This window comes from Scyliorhinus canicula, chromosome 15 (genome assembly GCF_902713615.1).
Source record: "Scyliorhinus canicula chromosome 15, sScyCan1.1, whole genome shotgun sequence".
NCBI lineage: Eukaryota > Metazoa > Chordata > Chondrichthyes > Carcharhiniformes > Scyliorhinidae > Scyliorhinus > Scyliorhinus canicula.
The window spans coordinates 59511634-59535018 of NC_052160.1; the positions used below are offsets into that span (position 1 = coordinate 59511634).

At 43.4% G+C, this 23385-nt stretch overlaps 1 protein-coding gene across 1 annotated transcript in view; it reads left to right on the plus strand.

Moving 5' to 3' along the window:
• Positions 1 to 23385, plus strand: part of rnf216 (ring finger protein 216) — a 263325-nt gene that overhangs the window by 26238 nt on the left and 213702 nt on the right. Inside the window, exons 2-4 of the mRNA XM_038820989.1 lie at positions 12770 to 12882; positions 17119 to 17243; positions 19654 to 20277. Of these exons, the coding sequence (XP_038676917.1) occupies positions 12816 to 12882; positions 17119 to 17243; positions 19654 to 20277 (816 nt within the window). The 5' untranslated portion in view covers positions 12770 to 12815. The remainder of the gene's footprint in view (positions 1 to 12769; positions 12883 to 17118; positions 17244 to 19653; positions 20278 to 23385) is intronic.

Consider the following 23385-nt stretch of genomic DNA (forward strand, 5'->3'; position numbering starts at 1 on the left):
ATTTAAAACAGAGGTAAAAAAACCAACATAAGTGTACTTTACCTGAATGCTCGTAGTATTCGGAATAAAGTAAATGAGTTGATGGCACAAATCATCGTAAATGACTATGATTTAGTGGCCATTACTGAAACATGGTTAAAGGATGGTCACGACTGGGAGTTAAATATCCGAGGGTATCAAACTATTCGGAAGGACAGAGTGGATGGTAAGGGAGGTGGTGTTGCTCTGTTATTTAAGGATGACATCCGGGCAATAGTAAGGGATGACATCGGTGCTATGGAGGATAAGGTTGAATCCATTTGGGTGGAAATCAGGAATAGTAAGGCGAAAAAGTCACTGATAGGAGTAGTCTTATCGGCCACCAAATAGTAACGTTATGGTGGGGCAGGCAATAAACAAAGAAATAACTGATGCATGTAGAAATGGTACAGCAGTTATCATGGGGGATTTTAATCTACATGTCGATTGGTTTAACCAGGTCGGTCAAGGCAACCTTGAAGAGGAGTTTATAGAATGTATTCGCGATAGTTTCCTGGAACAGTATGTAATGGAACCTACGAGGGAACAAGCGGTCCTAGATCTTGTCCTGTGTAATGAGACAGGATTGATTCATGATCTCATAATTCGGGATCCTCTCGGAAGGAGCGATCACAATATGGTGGAATTTAAAATGCAGATGGAGGGTGAGAAAGTAAAATCAAATACTAGTGTTTTGTGTTTAAACAAAGGAAATTACAATGGGATGAGAGAAGAACTAGCTAAGGTAGACTGGGAGCAAAGACTTTATGGTGGAACAGTTGAGGAACAGTGGAGAATCTTCCAAGCGATTTTTCACAGTGCTCAACAAAGGTTTATACCAACAAAAAGGAAGGACGGAAGAAAGAGGGAAAATCGACCGTGGATATCTAAGGAAATAAGGGAGAGTATCAAATTGAAGGAAAAAGCATATAAAGTGGCAAAGATTGCTGGGAGATTAGAGGACTGGGAAATCTTTAGGGGGCAACAGAAAGCTACTAAAAAAGCTATAAAGAAGCGTATGAGAGTAAACTTGCTCAGAATATAAAAACAGACAGTAAAAGTTTTTACAAATATATAAAACAAAAAAGAGTGGCTAAGGTAAATATTGGTCCTTTAGAGGATGAGAAGGGAGTTTGAATAATGGGAAATGAGGAAATGGCTGAGGAACTGAACAGGTTTTTTGGGTCGGTCTTCACAGTGGAAGACACAAATAACATGCCAGTGACTGATAGAAATGAAGCTATGACAGGTGAGGACCTTGAGAGGATTGTTATCACTAAGGAGGTAGTGATGGGCAAGCTAATGGGGCTAAAGGTAGACAAGTCTCCTGGCCCTGATAGAATGCATCCCAGAGTGCTAAAAGAGATGGCTAGGGAAATTGCAGATGCACTAGTGATAATTTACCGAAATTCACTAAACTCTGGGGTGGTCCCGGTGGATCGGAAATTAGCAAACGTGACACCACTGTTTAAAAAAGGAGGTAGGCAGAAAGCAGGAAATTATAGGCCAGTGAACTTAACTTCGGTAATAGGGAAGATGCTGGAATCTATCATCAAGGAAGAAATAGCGAGGCATCTGGATAGAAATTGTCCCATTGGGCAGACGCAGCATGGGTTCATAAAGGGCAGGTCATGCCTAACTAATTTAGTGGAATTTTCTGAGGACATTACCAGTGCAGTAGATAACGGGGAGCCGATGGATGTGGTATATCTGGATTTCCAGAAAGCCTTTGACAAGGTGCCACACAAAAGGTTGCTGCATAAGGTAAAGATGCATGGCGTTAAGGTTAAAGTAGTAGTATGGATAGAGGATTGGTTAATTAATAGAAAGCAAAGAGTGGGGATTAATGGGTGTTTCTCTGGTTGGCAATCAGTAGCTAGTGGTGTCCCTCAGGGATCCGTGTTGGGCCCACAATTGTTCACAATTTACATAGATGATTTGGAGTTGGGGACCAAGGGCAATGTGTCCAAGTTTGCAGATGACACTAAGATGAGTGGTAAAGCGAAAAGTGCAGAGGATACTGGAAGTCTGCAGAGGGATTTGGATAGGTTAAGTGAATGGGCTCTGGTCTGGCAGATGGAATACAATGTTGACAAATGTGAGGTTATCCATTTTGGTAGGAATAACAGCAAACGGGATTATTATTTAAACGATAAAATATTAAAGCATGCCGCTGTGCAGAGAGACCTGGGTGTGCTAGTGCATGAGTCACAGAAAGTTGGTTTACAGGTGCAACAGGTGATTAAGAAGGCAAATGGAATTTTGTCCTTCATTGCTAGAGGGATGGAGTTTAAGACTAGGGAGGTTATGTTGCAATTGTATAAGGTGTTAGTGAGGCCACACCTGGAGTATTGTGTTCCGTTTTGGTCTCCTTACTTGAGAAAGGACGTACTGGCACTGGAGGGTGTGCAGAGGAGATTCACCAGGTTAATCCCAGAGCTGAAGGGGTTGGATTATGAGGAGAGGTTGAGTAGACTGGGACTGTACTCGTTGGAATTTAGAAGGATGAGGGGGGACAGCAGAACTAGGGGACATAGCCTCAAAATAAAGGGAAGTAGATTTAGGACTGAGATTAGGAGGAACTTCTTCACTCAAAGGGTTGTGAATCTATGGAATTCCTTTCCCAGTGAAGCAGTTGAGGCTCCTTCATTACATGTTTTTAAGGTAAAGATAGATAGTCTTTTGAAGAATAAAGGGATTAAGGGTTATGGTGTTCTGGCCGGAAAGTGGAGCTGAGTCCACAAAAGATCAGCCATGATCTCATTGAATGGCGGAGCAGGCTCGAGGGGCCAGATGGCCTACTCCTGCTCCTAGTTCTTATGTTCTTGTGTTAAGGCCATTCTGCCCATCAAATCTGCACTGGCTCTTGGAAAGAGCTCCCTACTTAAGCCCACGTCTCCACCCTATCCTCATAACCCAGTACCCAACCTAACCTTTTTGACACAAAGGGCAATTTAGCACAGCCAATCCACCTAACCTGTACATTTTTGGACTGTGGGAGGAAACTGGAGCACCCGGAGGAAACCCACGCAGACAAGGGGAGAAAGTGCAAAATCCGCACACAGTCACCAGAGGTCGGAATTGAGCCTAGGTCCCTGGAGCTGTAAGGCAGCAGTGCTAACCACTGTGCCGAAACAAGTAGTTGAGACCAAAAGGTTTTCAAGAAGCAGTTAGATATAGTACTTGGGGCATAGGGGATCAAAGGAAATGGGGGGGGGGGGGGGGAATAAGATTAGGCTATTGAGTTGGGTGATCAGCCATGATCACAATGAATGGCGGAGCAGGCTTGAAGTGCTAAATGGCCTCATCCTGCTCCTATTTTCTATGTTTCAATGAAGATGGCATGTCAGGAGAGGGACCAGGCATACCGAAACCTGAGGTGCCAACCTAATGAAGCTACAACACCGGGCTACTTGCATGCAAATCAGTACATGCTGGACAGAGCTAAGCAATCCCACAACACACTGATCAGATGTAAACTCTGCAATTTTGCCATATTCAACCCTAAATGGCGGTGGACAATTAAACAACTAATAGGAGAAGACACCACAGATATCCCCATCCTGAATAAAGCTAAACCCTGCACATCAGTGCAAAAGGTAATGTGAAAGCATTTGCTATAATCTTCAGCCAGAAATGCCGAATGGGTGATCCACCTTGACAATCTCCTGAGGTCCTCTGTATCACAGATGTCATTCTTCAGCCAATTCGATTCACTCCACGTGATATCAATAAACAACTGAAGGCACTGGATACTGCAAAGGCTATGGGCCCTGACAATATACCTGCAATTATATTGAAGACTTATTCTCCAGAACTTGCTGTGCCCCTAGCTAAGCTGTTCCAGTAGAGCTACAACACTGGCATCTACCCAGCAATATGGGAAATTGCCCAAATATGTTGTGTACACAGAAAGCAGGACAATCCATCCTGGCCAATTACTGCCCCATCAGTCTATCCTCGATCACCAGTAAAGTGATGGAAGGGATCATTAACTGTGCTACGAAATGACACTTGCAATAACTGATGTTAAGTTTGGGTTCTGCTGAGGCCACTCTGCTCCTGACCTCATTATTAAAGCCTTGGCCCAAAGATGAACACAAAAGAGTTGAACTCCTGAGGTGACAATAACTGTCCTTGACATCAAGGCAGCATTTGACCTAGTTTGGCATCGAGGAGCTCGGCAAAACTTGAGTCACTGGAAATTGGGGGAAACTCTACTGGGTGGATTCATCCTGAGCACATTCAGTGTGGTAATTGTGGTTGTTGGATATCAGTCATCTCAGTCCTTGGATATCACTGCAGGAGTTCCTCAGGTTAGTGTCCTAGGCCCAACCATCTTCAGCTGCTTCATCAATGACCTTCCCTACATCATCAGGTCAGAAGTGGGGATGCTTGCTGATGATTGCATGATGCTCAGCACCATTCGCGATTTCTCAGACACTGAAGTAGTTTGCGGTCCCTATGAAGCAAGACGTGATAAGTGATGAGTAACAGTTGTGCCACAAAAGTGCTGGACAATGACCATCTCCAATGAGGGAGCATCTTGACCATCTCCTCTTGACATTGAATGGCATTACTATCACTGTATTCCCCCATATCAACATCCTGGGAGTTACCATTTAGCAGAAACAGAACTGGACTAGCCATATAGGTATTATAGCTATAAGAGCAGGTCAGAAGCTGGAAATTTAGTCACCATCTGCTGTTAAGGGGTTTAATTTAGTTATGTGGGGTTAAGTTAATTTGTGCTTTTGCTTGTTTGTCCTCTTTGATTTTGTAACTTGGATTAATTATTTTATATTATTTTGTTTATAATGAATTTTAAATACACGTGGAAGAGCAGCCAGGTCGGCAGCTCTCAGCTTGTTATGTGCCAGTTAAGCGCAGTGCACAGATCGGGACTGAATTCCAATTTTAGGCAGGGTTTTCCCTGCAGGCTTCAGAATGCTGCCATTGGGACACATAGCGTTAGCGGCTGATGGAAACACCAGGACCCTCGGCTCCGTGGCCCTTGTGACACCCACCTGCGGGCCGTGACCTACACTTCGAAAAACCCTGATCTACAAGATGTACTGCAGTACCTCACGAAGGCTCTATTATCAGCACTTTTTTCAAACTCCCAACCGTTACCACCCAGAAGGTCAAAGTTAACATGCATGGGAACAACACCACTTGCAAGTTCCTCTCCAAGCCAGCTCCTCGAGAGCAATTATGGATGGGCAATAAATGCTGGCCTGGCCAATGACACCACCACCTCCAGAGCAATTACGGATGGGCAATTAATGCTGGCCTGTCCAATGACACCCACATCCCTTGAATGAATAATTAAATAAAGCTTGAGCCTGCTTTATTTCCAGGGCTGTAAATTTAGTGCATTCTAATGGCCGATTGCATATCTTTTGTTTTTCTTCCTTGTGATTGAGGAATTCACTTAGACATAGAACTTGACTAACCTAACGTTGATCAAAGTTGACCTTCCTGTTTTTGGAGAAGCCTATATAGATTTGAGACCTGAGGAAGTAGTACTTGCAGCCTCTTCAATGCCAGCAGGCTTTCAGACAGAACATGTTTGGCCTTAAAATTGAGTTTTGTTTGAATTGAGAAACCAATTTGAAGGAGAAAGGCTCACACAATAAACACCTAATAAACAAGGTTGAAATTGTGAAAAATACACCGGAGCTAAATTAAGTAGTAGTGGCAAAATGATTGGGTCTTGAAAATATCAGGTTTTTGGGCGGAAATAAACACTTCGTAGTGGTCAGATAATGAATGTAGTACAAGATCTTGATTTCAACACAGTATAGGAATGACATCCAGGGTACTCTAAATTTATTTATTTTAATTTGGGAGAAGCAGTCCATTCTTTACATCCAATGTCTCAGATGCCACCACCATTATCGTGCAATATGGGGAAGGAAATCTGCTGTTCTTACCTGCTCTGGCCAACATGTGAACACCAGACCCACAGTAATGTGGTTGACTCTGAAATGGCCCAGCAAGCCAGTCAGTTCAAAGGAAATTAGGGGTGGGCAATGACTGCAATCATTTCAGCAACGCCCACATTCCACAAAAGAATATTTTAAAAATGTCCTGCCCCACTGGCAGGATAAACCCCCAAAGGTCAACTGCTGCTGGGGACAGACTGCCTGTAAGAGAAATCTCCTGGGAGGGCAGCACAGTTGTACACAGTCAGGAGAGAGTTGCCCTGGGAGTCCACAACATGGACACCAGACTCCATGAAATCTCTGCTGATTACCACCTATGATCCTCCCTCAGCTGAGTAATCCGTATTCCTTCACGGTAGGCACCACTTTGTGTCCTTGCCATCCTCTGCTTCTTCAATGTCCCCAAAGGGAGGGCTCCAGTGTCCATCAAAAAGTGTGTCTCCGCCATACCACGACTGACTGAACTTGCTGAGTCCTGAAGGAGGTTGCTTCTGGGTTTGCTTGTGGCAGATGATGAGAGAATTTTTAAATACTTTTTTAAAAAAAATTTAGATTACCCAATTATTTTTTTTCCAATTAAGGGGCAATTTAGCGTGGCCGATCTACCTAACCTGCACATCATTGGGTTACATAGAATACATAGAAGATAGGAGCAGGAGGAGGCCTTTTGGCCCTTCGAGCCTGCTCCATCATTCATCACGGCTGACCATCCAACTCAATAGCCTAATCCTGCTTTCTCCCCATAGCCTTTGATCCATTCTCCCCAAGTGTCAGATCCAGCTGCCTTTTATATTGGAATCTTAACATTTTCCCAATGACCAATGCTAAACTAACTGGCCTATAGTTACCTATTTATCTGTCTTCCTCCTTTTTTGAACAAAAGTTAATTGGCAGTTTTCCAATCCTCTGGGACTTTTACAGAATTTAAGGATTCTTGGAAAATTTCATTAGTCTTATTCTCTCAGGGACCTTTGTTCATTATGGCCTCGCTTTTTTATATATTTAAAGAAGTTCTTGCTGTCTGTTTTTATATTATTTGCTCGTAATCATGGTTTATTTTCTCCCTCTTTATTGTTTTTTGGTAATTTTTTGTTGTGGGGGTGAAACCCACGCAGACACGGGGAGACTATGCAAACTCCACATGAACAGTAACCCAAGGCCGTGATTTGAACCCGGGTCCTCAGCGCCTTAGGCAGCAGTGCTAACCACTGTGTCACGTGATTCGCTCCCAAGCGAAATACTTGATCTCCTCAACACCAATCTACCTGCGCAGATGCAGCTATCCATGACAGTATTGGTAAGAGTGGCAAGTACCTGTAGAGACAGTCTGACCTTCATCCTGAGGACACTCCATGTTGCTCTGTGTCGCATTAATATTGTGCTAAATAGAATAGATTCTGATGAGATTTTACAGTTCGAAACTGAACATCCATGAGGTGATATGGGTCGTCATCACCACCACAATCTGTACACTGGAGGCTCATCATATTTCCCACTCTACCGTTACTGTCAAGTCATGGGACCAAACCTGGACCAAGAAGTACATGTTAGGATTAGCACCAGGCGTGCCTAAAAAACCTGGTGAAGCTGGAACACATAACAAATGTGTGCTAAACAGTGGAAATGGCATAAAAGCATATTGCTGAGTAAACATAGCAGGTCTGGCAGCATCTGTGGATGTGGCCCTTCAAGTCTGCACCATCTTCTGAAAGAGCACCCTACCCAGGCACACTTTCCTGTCCTATCCCCGTAACCCCACATGAAGGGGAATTTAACATGGCAAATCCACCTAACCCGCGCATCTTTGGTGTGTGGGAGGAAGCCGGAGCACTTGGAGGAAACCTATGTAAAAACGGGGAAAACCTGCAAACTCCACACAGTCACCCAAGGCTGGAATTGAACTGGGGTCTCTGGTGCTGATGCAGCAGTGCTAACCACTGTGCCATAGCCATCATCCAAACCAGTCTTCAGCTATTTCGATTCATGTGACATGAATAAATGGCTGAAAGCACTGGATACTGCAATAACTAAGGACCCTGAAAGCATCCTGGCAATACTTGAGAAGACGTGTGCTTCAGAACTAGGTGCATCCCCTGGCCAAGTTGTTCCAATACAGTTGCAACAAAGGCATCTACCTGGCCATGTTCGAACACTGACACACAGTGACGGAAGTGTGTACCATCCACAGGATACACTGCAGCAACTTGCTAAGACATCTTCTATAGCAAGCTCCAAATCCAGAAGCATTACCACCTAGAGGAACAAGGGCAGCAGTAATATAGGAACACAACCACCTGAAAGTTCCCCCTCCAAGCCACACACCATCTTGACTTGAAAATTTATCACCGTTCCTTCATCACCACTGGCTCAAAATCATGGAACTTCCTGCCTGACAGCGTTGGGTGTACCAACATCACATAGACTGCACCAGTTCAGGAAGGCGTCTTCCACCTTCTCCAGAACAGTTAAAAGTGCCATTTAAATGCTGGCCTTACAATGGTGCTCACATACCGCGAGTGAATTTTTTTTCTTTAAAAACTATCGTTCAGGGTGGCACAGTGGCAAGTACTGCTGCCTCACGTCGCTGAGGACCTGGGTTTCATCCCGGCCCCGGGCCACTGTCCGTGTGGAGTTTGCGCATTCTCCCCGTATCTGGGTGGGACTTGCCCCACAACCCAAAGATGTGCAGGGTAGGTGGACTGGCCATGCTAAATTGACCCTTAGTTGGAAATTTGTTTTAAACTATCGTTCCATCAGTATTCCTTGCCTCTGGTTCAAGACAGGAGCAAGAAAAAGCATTTTGTACTAGGAACCTCCATCCTGCTCTCCTCCCCCCCCCCCCCCCCCCCCCCCCCCCCCCAGGGTAATGTTGCTTAAAAAGTGAACTCTTCTTGCAAAGTATTGCAACACTTCCTAACTTGGGGGAGAAAAAAATACCTCCATTTCATAGAAAATCATTAACCCTGAAATTTTAATAATGGGCAAATCACTCTTATGTTGCTAGTTAGGGACTTTGACCATGGGATATATCTTTGTACATTTTTAAAGCACTTTTGATTTGTTGATATTATTGCTTATATTTGCTTAGACCAGTATCTGGTGAACTGGTGAGACGACAATAATCTCTCCCTCACTGTCAACAAAACAAAGGAGATTGTCATTGACTTCAGGAAGCGTAGTGGAGAACATGCTCCTGTCTACATCAATGGGAATGAAGTAGAAAGGGTCGAGAGCTTCAAGTTTTTATGTGTACAGATCACCAACAGCCGGTTCTGGTCCCCCCCATGCCGACAATATAGTTAAGAAAGCCCACCAATGACTTTACTTTCTCAGAAGACTACGGAAATTTGGCATGTCAGCTACGACCCTCATCAACTTCTACAGATGCACCATAGAAAGCATTCTTTCTGGTTGTATCACAGTTTGGTATGGAGCCTGCTCTGCCCAAGACCGCAGGAAACTACAAAAGGTCGTGAATGCCCTGTCCATCACGCAAACCAGCCTCCCATCCATTGACTCTATAATTCCTGCTACCTCATAATTAAGGACCCCATGCACTCCCGGACATAACTGTCTTCCACCTTCTTCCATCAGGAAAAAGATACCAACCGACTCAAGAACAGCTTCTTCTCTACTGCCATCAAGACTTTTGAATGGACCTACCTCGTATTAAGTTGATCTTTTCTCTACACCTTGCTATAACTGTAACATTATATTCTGCAGTCTGTCCTTCCTTCCCTATGTATGGTGTGCATTGTTTGTAGAGCATGCAAGAAACAAGACTTTTCACTGTATACTAATACGTGACGATAATAAATCAAATCAAATTTGAAGTTGATTTTGATTCTTTGCAAAACCAATAGGCGTAACATTGTTACAGTTGGCTGCACCTGTCTAGTTTGTATCATTCCCTTATTCTCTCTGTGCAAATATTTGCTGGATGAGAAGACACTCCATATTAGTTTGAGAAAATAAAACAAATTAACTGGTTGCAAATATGTGTGGTGTATTTTCACCTACAATGACCTACAGTATAACCAGTACCAAAACCTGACCGCTTATTAACATTTTCATTTGCAGGCTTTAGGCAAGTCACAACTTGTTATCTAATCGTTTTGCAATGTGTTTGTAGTGGGGGCAATTTCACGATCTGAGACTGTATACCATAGATCGAGACTTCTAAGTTGACCCAGCATATAAGCATGTTTATGCCTATACTTGACCTATAGATTGGCCCCCAAATTTTTCAGTTTAAAAAATGCACCTTTCGATTAATTCTCTGATTTATCAGCTTTGTTTAGGGTTATACTCACTTTATTTATTGGTGTAAGGGCTCTGGTTGCCATTTTGGACTGATTCGTTAAGATGTGTGGGAGTTTAAGATGTGCCTACACAGCAGACTGCATGGCGATCAACGAACAGAACTGGATCCTGCAGAAAGAATTAAGTACAAAGCCAGCTACAAGCTAAACATTGTTTAATTTGCTGACTCATTAAATAACTCTGCTGCAGCAAGGGAATTTTGCATTAGTGAAAAATTAGTGTGAGACTGGAAGGAAGAGGTATCCATCCTGAAGAAGATGACCAAGACCAAATGTGCCATCAGACAAGGGAGCAGCCATTGGCCTGATCTTGAGAAGCATGTGTCGGAATGGCCTCTCAAATTGTCAGAATGGTTGCACTGTCATGTGAAATGCAATGCGTATGCATTGTAACCCCTCAAATCCAGAATGCTAGGAACAGGGCATTTCTGCATTTTGGAATTTTCTGAATTTTGAAATAATGTTAGAATGCCTAACCACAAGTATGTGAGCCAGATATAAATATGCATTAGAGACAGAAGCTATGACAAAACATTATAAGGCAGCAATAAATAATTATTTTATTTTTCCAAAATAGCGATGAAACATGGTGAAGCAGCAATATCTTATACGGAGCTGATGGGTGGTGGGGGTGACTGTACCATGGGAAAACACAGGCCAAGGCCATACCTTATTCGTCTCTGTCATCCATCTTGTATCCTGATTACCCTTCCTGTAACAGTGGTTCCTAAGCTGTGGGGTGATAGAGAGATCCTTTTGGGGTTGCGGATTCCTCCTCCCATTTCCTGAAAGGACGAATCCACAAGACGGCCTTGTTATATCACGCAGAAACTTGAGCAACATCAAGAAGAGAGGAACAACAACTGGGTACTAACAAGAATAGATACTGAAATGAATGTGCATCAGGAACAGTGTGAGACACCATTACATAATGGGGGAAGTGACGATTGTGGGAACATTGAAGAAAGTAGCCAAGAAGAGATTGAAATGGTATGGTAATTTTCTTGTGGTGGCACGTTAGCACATTGGTTAGCACTGTTGCTTCACAGCGGCAGGGACCCAGTTTCGATTCCCAGCTTGATTCTGTGTGGAGTTTGCGCACTCTCCCTGTGTCTGCGTGAGTTTCCTCCAGATGTTCCGGTTTCCTCCCACAAATCTCCAAAGACGTGCTTGTTACATGAATTGGACATTCTAAATTTTCTCTCTGTATCCGATCAGGTGCAGGAGTGTGGCGACTAGGGGATTTTCATAGCCACTTCATTGCAGTGTTAATGAAAGCCTACTTGTGACAATAATAAAGATTATTTATTATTGCGGAGAGAGTGGACATGATGAGGAGAGTGATGGAGCTACGACTGCCAGGAAGGTGCAGAAAGGGAAGACCCAAGATCAGGTGATGAGATGTGGTTGTGAGATTTAAACACCGGGAGCTGGATTTTCCGTCCCACACGCCACTTTACTGCCTCGACCCGCCGGCGGAATTCTCCCTTACGCCGGCCGGTCAATGGGGTTTCCCATTGTGGGGCAGCCCCACGCCGTCGGGAAACCCCCGGGCGCTGCCAAAACGGAGAATCCCGCCGGCGGAGAATCATGCCCAGGACTAGATGGGGAATTGGTGACTGATGGTAAGACATGGAGAACGTTGATGAACCAGCATCGTGACCCCCAAGTAAAATGGGAGAAACCGGAAGGAGGAGGTTAAAAATTGGAATTGTGCCCACACTGGCTGACACGTTAGCATGTATTGCAGGTCTGGGTCAGCCTAAGGTCTGAGCCGAATTTAGCACTGGTGCTTGTTTGACTCGATGTGGCGTACTCCGGGTGCCAAATAAATGTGGCCTGAGACACACCTTGAATGCCAATGGAACTGCTGAGGTAGCACCCTCGCCTTCCCCGATGGCCCATTATTTGTGCTACTGTGAGTTAATTTTCTTCTGCAAAATTTGTGATAATTGAGAACTCTATGCATCAGCAAAAGAAGATTACGATGACCGTCCAAAATTAGTTACTCAAGTGTGTTTATGTGGAAGATATATACAGTTAAAGAAGCCTTCTACTCAGACCCTAATGCACAATTAACTCCTGCAGACTGACCTTTGTGGATATTCCAATTATACACTGAATCACTAAATCTCTATTTGGGCACACCTATGCTTAATTGAGCACTGTCATCTCACACATCTGGTGAAACTCCAATATATTTCAGCGCAACATCGAGGGCCGAAGGGCCTGTACTGCGCTGTAATGTTCTATATGTAAAATTTGTAGTTCAACATCCATTTTTTTTTTAGCAAAGTCCTAATGTTCCAAATTATTGTTGGTTAAAGACACCATAAAATATGTTTGTGAACCAAATCCATCAGCCCAGCTGAATGGTACAGTTTCCCTTCTATTTTTGTAATTAAATAATTTGTGTAATTAATGCTAAAACACTGGTTGTTGATCATAGTGCATGTGGTTAAAATGTGCAATGCTTTGCAGGTATGTGAAACATTTGGAGTGCTACATTCTGGTTCATTGTGCGACGATGGCTGAGCAAATAGTGGAGGAGGAGGTAATCAACGTTTCCATGTACCAGGGAGATTCCCACAGTGGTAGGTACTGCAATATCGCAGCAATGTTGCTGTTTTACTACTTATAGTTTTCCTGTGTTAATGAATGATAGCAAAGGTAATGTGCAAGCAGGAGCTGCCTGTACACAATTTTTCACATGATTAATAATTAACATTCCTGTAGCGTGGATACCATTTCATTTGTATTTGTGCGATTTCTGGGCGAGACTATTTCAGCAATGAACATTGCCCTTCTCCATTCAATTAGGTCATAGTTGATCTGTTTCCATTTGCCTTCCTTAGTTCTGTAACTTTTTCAGATCCCTGCCTAACAAATCTATTAATCGGTTTTGAAAATGACCCTTGGCCCCAGCAATTTTTTAGGCTAGGAGTTCCAGGTTTCTGTTACACCGTCACAACTTAAATTATACCCAATTGCATTTACCAAATTCATACCGAAGATTATTTGCATCAGCACTTAACCTCCAGAAGTGTGAATTGATTGAGGTAAAACAGATCACATATGCAGCGCCATCATGTTGGAATGCATGCAAATCGTGTGTTCTAGTAACATGATTGATTGCATTTGGAGATTTAAGTGGCAAAATATTTCCCTGAAGATTATTAAAGTAACAACATAATGTTGAGTGCTTAGAAGCCAAGTTTTAAGAAATATTTCCAGAGTGGAATCAGTTTTTTCACTTTGGCTCCCAGCTGATGGGATATCCATGAAAATATTAAGACGGGAGAGGCCCTAATTGGGAGGCCAGTCCCTTATGATTGGCTTTCAAATCTTGCATCTTCTTTGTTTTAATATTTAAACTTGGAACATAGAACAGTACAGCACAGAACAGGCCCTTCGGCCCTCGATGTTGTGCCGAGCCATGATCACCCTACTCAAACCCACGTATCCACCCTATACCCGTAACCCAACAACCCCCCCCCTTAACCTTACATTTTAGGACACTACGGGCAATTTAGCATGGCCAATCCACCTAACCCGCACATCTTTGTACGGTGGGAGGAAACCGGAGCACCCGGAGGAAACCCACGCACACACGGGGAGGACGTGCAGACTCCGCACAGACAGTGACCCAGCCGGGAATCGAACCTGGGACCCTGGAGCTGTGAAGTATTTATGCTAACCACCATGCTACCGTGCTGCCCTTGTTGCTCTACTTTTGAGCTGAAAGCATGACAATGGTGCTATTGTTAATTAGTTTGTTTTAAAATGGTCTTGGGGGGGGGGGTGGGTCAAGTGAGGAGCGCAGGAGTGTTTGCGCTTCCACGAGCTCTGGCTCTACCCACTTTTAATCCTTTATTTTATCCTAATGCACATTCCAAAATCTTATTTTGGGATATGTGTCTTGTACTATGTCCCTGGATGTTGCTGGTCGGAGTTTGGTGATGAAGAGCCGAGTTGAATCAGCAAGAATACTCATTTGATTCAGACAGTCAGAGGTGGCTGGGGTGTGGCCGAACTTGCAGTTGCAGTTTTGCTGGTGAGCGGGCCCACGTCTCAGCTGTGCTGTTTGCATCGGGATGATGGCTGCCGCTACGAGTGATGTTTTGGATGATAATCTCGGTGATGCAGATCTTTGGTGTTCACTTTGATGAACTGCGAAGCACCTTGAGAGAATGGTGGGAGTGCAGAAAATAATCCCTCTATTTGATGGAGCAATTTCACTGGTGGGACCCACCTTCGCTTCATTGGAAATCCTGCTCCATGGTATGTCATCTATCCTGACCGACTTGTGAAGTGGGGGGGGGGGGGGGGGGGGGCGCGCAGATGAGGGGGGGCAGATGAGGGGTGTTTATGAGATCTGTCTTTTGCGAGGTGAGAGGCGAGTTCCTAATTGAGTTGGAAAATTGGCTGCCATACTTTAGCAATCTTGTTTTGGAGGCTGGGTGTATCAGGTTCTCGGAGCACATTGCATCCAGTCTTTGAGGCCAGGGGTCAGTTGAAGCCCCTTCCTGTTCCCTCCCCGTGTAGGGGCCTAAGTTCCTAGTTGACTGCGTGTCAGGGTGACGGCGTGGCCGAGGTGAATGTGCTTCGTTCGAAGGAATTGGAATTTCTGAGACTGGAAGGGTTGGTCAACAATCCTGTCACAGCTTCAGCCTTCCCACGCGACATAGATGTTGTTATTATCCCACAGTTCATCAGTAATCCTAAAATTTGCTCCATTATGATTATACTGTTGATTTCTTGTTTTTTCTCCTAGCAAGGCGTTAGCAAAAATCACGTTGAGTCGGTAATGTGATATGTGGTTTGTGTGCAGTCTTGCTCCTTATTTTTTTTTTGATGTGCTGTAATCCTTGCAGTTATGAGAAGGGAGTGCATTTAAGACACCCCTTCACTCATTTATAATGAAGATGAGTAGAGCCATGAAGGGGTGATCGGTGGATAGTTGGATTAGTTAAGTCTTCACTTGGGGTTGAGGATAGCCCCCATCTAGAGCTAACTGGGTCGAGTTTATATTTCTCTTTATGAATTAATTTGAATTTTGAGATCCGCACTCATCGCCTTCGAAGGCTGGGGCAGATCACGTATCCTGGAGAGGATTGGGTTCCTTCTGATTCTTTCTTGGGTTGGCATTTTTTAGAGCTATTTGAGTAGGGAGAAATGAGTAAGGGTGCAAGCCGGGCTGGGGTTAGTTAATCCTTGTTCGAATTGTTGAAGTGAGAGTCTCTATGCTGTGCCTCTACATTGTTGGACCCTTCAGTTTGGGGTAGGCTTGATGGGGGTGTTAGGTGCCTTCCAAGGGGTACATAGTGGTTCCTGAGTGTCCTCCTCATTGTGGTTGGGTCTTCCATGGGGAGGCAGTGCCTTTGTCTCTGTTGAGGTAGTTCTGCCTTGTCCCAGAGTATCATCTTTACAAAGGCACACGGTGCTACTCTGTGGCTATGATCCTGGGCTAGCTTGGGCGTTTCTCCCTCGGTGGTTCTTTTTCTTTTCACCTGGGTGAGCAACGTACTGTTATAAACACTGGTTTAGTTCAATGGGTTCTGGCAGATTTCCCTTATCTTTGTGGGGGGGGTCTTGACTATTCTCCTCTTTGGTGGTGAAGTCTCTCCGGTTAAGGCTGGTCTGATTTTTCTAGTGTTAGGGGTTGTTGCACTGCCTTGGGTGTGGTCGGCGAGGTGCAGGGCCGGACAAATGGTCGATCTTGGTGTCATTCATAAAGTAAGCTCGGGTGTGTTGTTAGTTGGCCCTAAACCCACCCTTCAAAGGGGAAAAGGCAGACAGTAAAATTCGGAAAAGTCACAATTAAATTGTTGTGCTTTTTATTGTCGTTAACAATTAAAACAAACGAAAATGTGAACTTTTTTATTTTGAAAGCAGAAGCACTGGGCAGCATGGTAGCACAGTGACTAGCATTGTAGCTTCACAGCGCCAGGATCCCAGGTTTGATTCCCTGCTGGGTCACTGTGCGGAATCTGCACGTTTGCCCCGTGTGTGCGTGGGTTTCCTCAGGGTGCTCCGGTTTCTTCCCACAGTCCAAAGATGTGCAGGTTAGGTGGATTGGCCATGCTAAATTGCCCTTAGTGTCCAAAAAACGATAAGCGGGGGTTATTGGGTTACGGGGATAGGGTGGAAGTGAGGGCTTAAGTGGGTCGATGCAACTCGATGGGTCGAATGGCCACCTCCTGCCCTGTTTTATGTTCTATGTAATGCATTTGTATCCATAGTAAAAAGCAATTGTGCAAGCATGTTTTTAAAAAAATTAAATTTAGAGTATCCAATTAATTGTTTCCAATTAAGGGGCAATTTAACGTGACCAATCCACCTACCGTGCACATCTTTGGGTTGTGGGGGGCGAAACCCACGCCAACACGAGGAGAATGTGCAAACTCCACACAGACAGTGACCCAGTACCAGGATCAAACCTGGGACATCGGCGTCGTGAGACAGCAGTGCTATCCACTGTGCCACTGTGCTGCCCTGTTTTTTTAAGCAAAACCAACTCTTTGCCCTCACCTGCCTCTGCTGTAGTCCTCGGCTGTGGGAAAACCACTTCCCCCAGCGTCAGCCTGAAGGAAGTGTTTCCTACTTCATTCGCACTTTACCCTGGCATCATGGGTCACTACATCTCCGCTGTGCTACCCACTTTTTCTAACTGCTCCAGTCTTCTGTATTCTTCATCAAGCTGCTGTGGCCCCTGACTTTTATAATTTGCTACCTGTAGGCAGCACTTAATGAGAGGTAGAGAACATTTTCAATAAATGCTGTAAATTTTTTTTTGCAGCCAAGTCTTAATTCTTGAATTTCTGTTCCAGTATGGAGAGACCCTCGCAATACTCCAGTCATCACCATCACCGATGACTCTGACTCGGATGATGATCCACCAGTTGTGCCCATTGGGAATCGACTAACAGAGGATCAAGATGTTGTACTCATTGAGGTATTATGTTTTGCTCTCTTTCTATATCGGGAAACTGATTTTCGAAGATGTGCAATCAAAGCATTGTGAAGGTTCTTCAGGAAGGTGGTAAGCAATGGGTCTTTGGAGAGTTGCAGTGTCAGTTGAGGAGACTAAGTAATTGATCGCAGCAATGGAAATGTTAGTGGGTGTACTTTTGGAGAATGACAGAAAATAATGTCCCCTCATTCATTATGAATGTATTTTTGTACCTTTAACTTTTGAAACATGTTAATGCTTCTGTTTGTATGTGTTACAGTTACACAAACTATTGTAAATGAATACAGCCTTTACCAATGCATCCGTATTGGATTAGTCATTTGATGTCAGGTGATTAACCCCATTCAGTCTGCATTACCCTTTATGTTTAACAAAATGGAATTGGTTCACAGAGAAGCAGTCTTGTGCACTTATGAAACATGTATATATACTGTAACTGCATTTTCCCAAAGGGTTTGGACGATTTTTCTTAAATTCGTACACACCTCAATCTTTCACCTGGAATGGCTGTTATGCATGGCAACTCTTGAATTTGTTACCATCATTGTCCAATTAAGAAAACAAAATGGACTTGCGTTTAAAAAGCAACTTTCGTGATCTCAATGTCTCTGAGTACTCGAAGCCGATTAAGTATTTTTGAAGTGTTATCACTGTTGTAAGAAACGTGACTGCTGAATTGCACACAGCAAACTCCCAAAATAACCAGATAATCAAAATCATCTGATATCAAATAGAAATGTAATTTGGCAAGTCAATTTATATTTTGTTAAATATTTTATAGCTTATGCCCCAATTACACATAAAGGCAGAAATTTATGTTGTAAGAAGCAAAATACTGTACGAAAAAGCAGAATAGTGTAATTTTAAAACTTTTTCATTCTTAGGGCAGCACGGTGGTTGCTGCCTCATGTTGCCGAGGTCCAAGGTTTGATCCCGGCTCTGGATCACTGTCCGTGTGGAGTTTGCACATTCTCCCCGTGTTTACGTGGGTTTCGCCCCCACAACCCAAAGATGTGCATGGTAGGTGGATTGGCCACGCTAAATTGCCCCTTAATTAGAAGAAAATAATTGGATACTCTAAATTTATTTAAAAGAACTTTCTCATTCTTTAGTTCACTTTAATCCAGTTTGTAAGATCGATATTTCGGTGATAACATTTTAGAATGTTCAATGCTTCCTACATTTAAGAAGAATCCATTTTCTCTAGTGTGAATTCAGAACAAGGGGCAAAATCTAAAAATCAGAACCAAGGCATTCAGGAATGAAACAGGAAGCACTTCTTTCCATGCACTGTAGAAAGCGGGGAACTCTTTTCCAAAAAGTTCTGATTGATTGCTGAGTCAGTTAAAATTTCAAGACTGAGATTGATAGATTTTTGTTTAATAAGGGTATCATGGATTATGGTGCAAAAGCAGGTAAGTGGAGTTTTGTTGCTGATCTAATTGAATGGAAGAACTCTATGGCCTATTCTTGTTCTTTGTTACCTCAAGATGTTGTTTATTCCTGTTTTTTATAATAATATTATGGTTGTCTAATGAACAATCTGCCTTCTGATTCAGAGCACCCATAATCAGATCTCAGTCATATATTAAACTATTAAATGGCAAAGGGGATGTCAAAGCAGACAATATGGTGAACTATGCAGTGCGCCTAAACTAATGCAATTCATTTGCACAAATTGAAAAATCCAATTTGCTAATTCAAATAGAATTGTAATTAATTGCAAACTACAGAGTTTATTTTGTGTTGTTTTGTTTCTGTTCATTGAGCCATTTGACATATTGAACCTGTTTAAGTTTGAATTTACTGTTAAATTGCTATTTTTACACAAATATTTCATCTCCACTATGAACTCCCATGTGGAATTTGTTCAGCTTGTGATGCATTTTGAAAAAAATATTGCTAGACATTTTTTGCCTGGCAAAAGTACAAACCCACCATTAAGGCATCAGATTTGCAGATGGTGCTCAACTAGATGGGCCGTCACATATGAGAAAAATCCTCAAAACGAATGCAATAAAATATGTAAATGCGGATAGTGGCAGCTGTCTATTCCTCATGAAGTAAAATAACTTTCAATGTATGATATAAGTTTGCATCTGGCTCCCATTTCTGAAGAAAGCAGAGTGACAGCTCAAGTCCTTGGGTTGAAAGAAGAGGAGGTGTGTATGGTCCAGAAGTCCCTCCCACCCATCATCTTTGGCAGCAATTCAATGGGAACCCTGTTTAACTGCATATACAGGATTTGCACCGCAACTCCTGCTGACTTTTCAGTGGCGCAATGAGAGTATCCTCAAGGAAACTTGACGCCTTTTTCTATATTAGGAATTGGACTATTAATTTTTTTCAGACTTAATTTTTAACTCTCTGTTTTCTGTCACATCTCTTCCAGACTCCAATTAGACAAATTCGACCTCCTATCATTATCCGACCTGCATCTGGATGGCGAAAAGTGCAGCAAGAGGAAATACTGAGGGAAAAACATGGAGGCAAAGGAAACTTTCAGGAGGAGCGGAGGTCTATCTTGGTGGCTCAACATAGACTTATGTCAAATATGGTCGAGGAAAATGCAGAACCTGACCAAAGTCATCCTCAAATAGCCACCAGAAATCAGGGGATTGCCCCAGGTGAACAGCATCACATTGCACAAAGGAATGAAGAACAAAATCAGGTGGACCCTGGAGTAGCTCTTGGTCCCAATCAGGACATGCAAGCTCCAGATGTCCAAGCAGATGAAATTGAACTGCTGGCCATTCCCCTTTTTCCAGTCGCAGAAGTGATGGAAGCAACGCCGAAAGAAGCATCTGTGAAGCTTGTGAGGGAGCAAGACGCTGTGTTACCTCAACCAGACATTTTCCAGGAAGATGTAAGAGAAGAGATTCAACAAGTTGATGATCAACTTGAGCAGGCGAACCAAGGCGAGGATGTAATAGATGATATACTATTAGGCTTGGAAAATCTTGAGGAAGCTGCTGGTGAAGGCAAAGAGATTTTAACGTCACTCGTGAAAGAAGCGGTGAGTATTTATCTTCATACATTGTGTCTCTGTTCAATCAGTTGGTATACCTTGTTTCAGTGTTTGACCGACCAGCTTATTGCACAATTCCTAACATGTTTCCACTGTATGCAACAGATACAACTGTACAGGGCATAGGTGAGACTGCACCTGGAGTACTGTGTACAGTTTTGTTTACTTACATTTGGAAGAATATACTTGCATGGGAAGCAGTTCAGAGAAGGTTCGCAAGGTTGATTCCTGGGTGAAAGTGTTGTTTTATGAGGAAAGCTTGAGCAATTTGGGCCTGCTATTTTGAATTTAGAAGATTTTATTGAAACATACAAGATCTTTAGGGGCCTTGAAAGGATGGACGCTAAGCGGATGTTTTCACTCGTGAGGAAATCTAGAACTTGGGGAACCTGTCTTGAGTGAGAGACCCCTTATTTTTAAACTGAGATGAGGAAGAATTTCTCCTTAAAGGGTCATTAGTTCTTGGAATTGTCTTCCATATAGGGCAATGGAGGCTGGACCATTGTTTAACGGAGCCTAAGATTTTTGATCAATAATGGAGTTGAGGCTTATGGGGGACAGGCAGGAAAATGAAGTTGAAGCCACGATCCGATCAGCCATGAACATATTGAATGGCGGAGCAGGCTCAATGGGCTGAATAGCCCACTTCTCCTATTTCTTATGGTCTGATGAAACAGCCATACCTCAAAAAGGAATTATTGTCCTGGTTTCTGTCTTTTTTTGACAGGGTTTACCAATGAGTGAGATCATGGCCAATCTGTAACCTAACTCCAGTAACCGCCTTTTCCCCATAGCTTAATAACTGTGGTTAAATAAAATGTGCCATAAGTGGACGTTGAGAGAAGAGCTTTACAAACTGCGGCCACCGTTTAATTGGAGACGTGTTTCCGAATTTCACTCTTGAAAGGACTGGCTCGAAATTTTAGCCCCCCCCCCCGCCGGAAATGACGCCCCAACCATGAAAAATAAAATTTACGAAACAAAGAGGCCATTTAGCCCATCATGTCTATGCTGTATTTCTCCAGTCTGCTTGAACTGTTCCCTTTACTATCTTAAACTTCGATCAAGTCACCCCTTAAAATCTAAATTCCAGGAAATGCAGTCCGTGTTTGTTCAATCTCTTCTCCAAGCTTAACCCTTGGAGTCTAGGTTCCGTTCTCGTAAATCTGCACTGCACTGCCTCCAAGGCCACTGATGCCCAGAACTGTTTTCCGTATTCCAGATATGGTCAAACGGGGCTTTGTAAAGCTAAAGTATACCTGGATCCCCAAGTCTCTTTGTACATCCATTGTTTCCCACCATTCAAGCGTCCCACCATTTTGAAGTACCCTATTCGATCCTTTTTAGGTCCAAAGAGGATGAACTCGCGTTTCGATACTTTGAAATCCGTTTTCCATTCATTTAATCTTATCAATATTGCTTCCATCTGATCTGAGGGTTGACATTTGACAGTGTGGCATTCTACCCACTAAAGTGTTGACCTCCAATTATGAGCTGAAATACTGATGTGGAGCTGGAACCCCTTGAAAAATAAACTCTCAACTGAATCTAGCTGTTACCTTCATACCTATTTTTATATCCTCAACTTTGATCACTTTGGGGAATCCCGTGTAGCAGCACAGAACCAAAAGGTTAATATTTCATAAAATATTGCTTTCCAATATTTTGGTCAAAACAGATATTTAAAATATTTATATTTTCTCAAGTTTTAGTACTCTTGGTATTTGTGTTAATGGTAGATGTTCTCTTTTTCTCTTGTTCATGCGTGATTTTATTTATTTACAGTGGATGAACTTCAATATACATATTGGGGGAGGTGGTGGCATAATGGTAATGTAATTGGACCAATAATCTAGGGGCCCAGGCTAATTCCACCACAGCAGCTGGTAGACATCAAATCTGAAATTTAAAACTCGTCAAATGGTCACCACAAAGCCATTGTCGATTGTTGTAAAAATACATCTAGTTCACTAATATCCTTTTAGGGACGAAAATCTGTCCATACTTAGAGTGGCCTACATCTGACTCCAAACCCATAGCAATGTGGTTGACTCTTAAATTCCCATTAAAATGGCCTCACACCCACTGAGTAACATCAAATTGCTGCGAAGTCTAAGAGGAATTAAAATAGACAGACCACCCAATAATAATCTTTATTGTCACAAGTAGGCTTACATTAACACTGCACTGAAATTACCGTGGAGAGCCCCTTGTCGCCACATTCAGGCGCCTGTTCGGGTACACTGAGGAAGAATTCAGAATGTCCAAATTACCTCACAGCACATCTTTTGGGACTTGTGGGAGGAAACCTATGCAGACACTGAGAACGTGCAGACTCCTCACAAACAGTGACCCAAACCCGGAATCGAACCTGGGACCGTGGCACTGTGAAGCAACAATGCTAACCACTGTGCTACCATGCCACCCAAATCAACCTAGGCACTGAAAATGCCTGCGGGAAACCCAGCCCTGTCCACCAAGTCAAGTTCTCCTTAGTGACAGAGGGGGATCTTGTGCCAAAATTGGGAGAGTGTTCCCACAGACTAGTTGTGCAATAGCTTGACATAGTCTTACTCATGGAATTAATCCTTATAGACAACGTCCCAGAGACCACCATCGCCATTTCTGGGTATGTCTTATCCCACTAGTACAAACCAGCCAGAGGTGGCAGCACAGTGGTCAGGGAGGAGTTTCCCTGAGAGTCCTCAACATTGACTCTGGCCTCCATTAAATCTCATGGCATTGGGTCAAACATGGATAAGGAAATCTCCACCTATCATCACCTCACAGCTGATGAATTGGTACTCCTCCATGTTGAACAGCTCTTGGAGGGAGCAGTGTGGATGGCAAGACCAAAATGTAGTCTGGACCAGGGATGACAATGTCCATCACCGAGAGTTAGTCAGTAGCACCACTACTGACCGAGCTGGCTAAGCGCGAAAAGACAGAGCTGCTGGACTGACTCTGCGGCAGATGGTAACAAAAGTAACAAGAGGGGAAATCCTACTTAACCTTGTCCTCAAGAATCTACCTGTTAAAATGCATCTGTCCATGATGGTGTTGGCGAGAATAACGACTGCACAGTTCTTGTGGAGA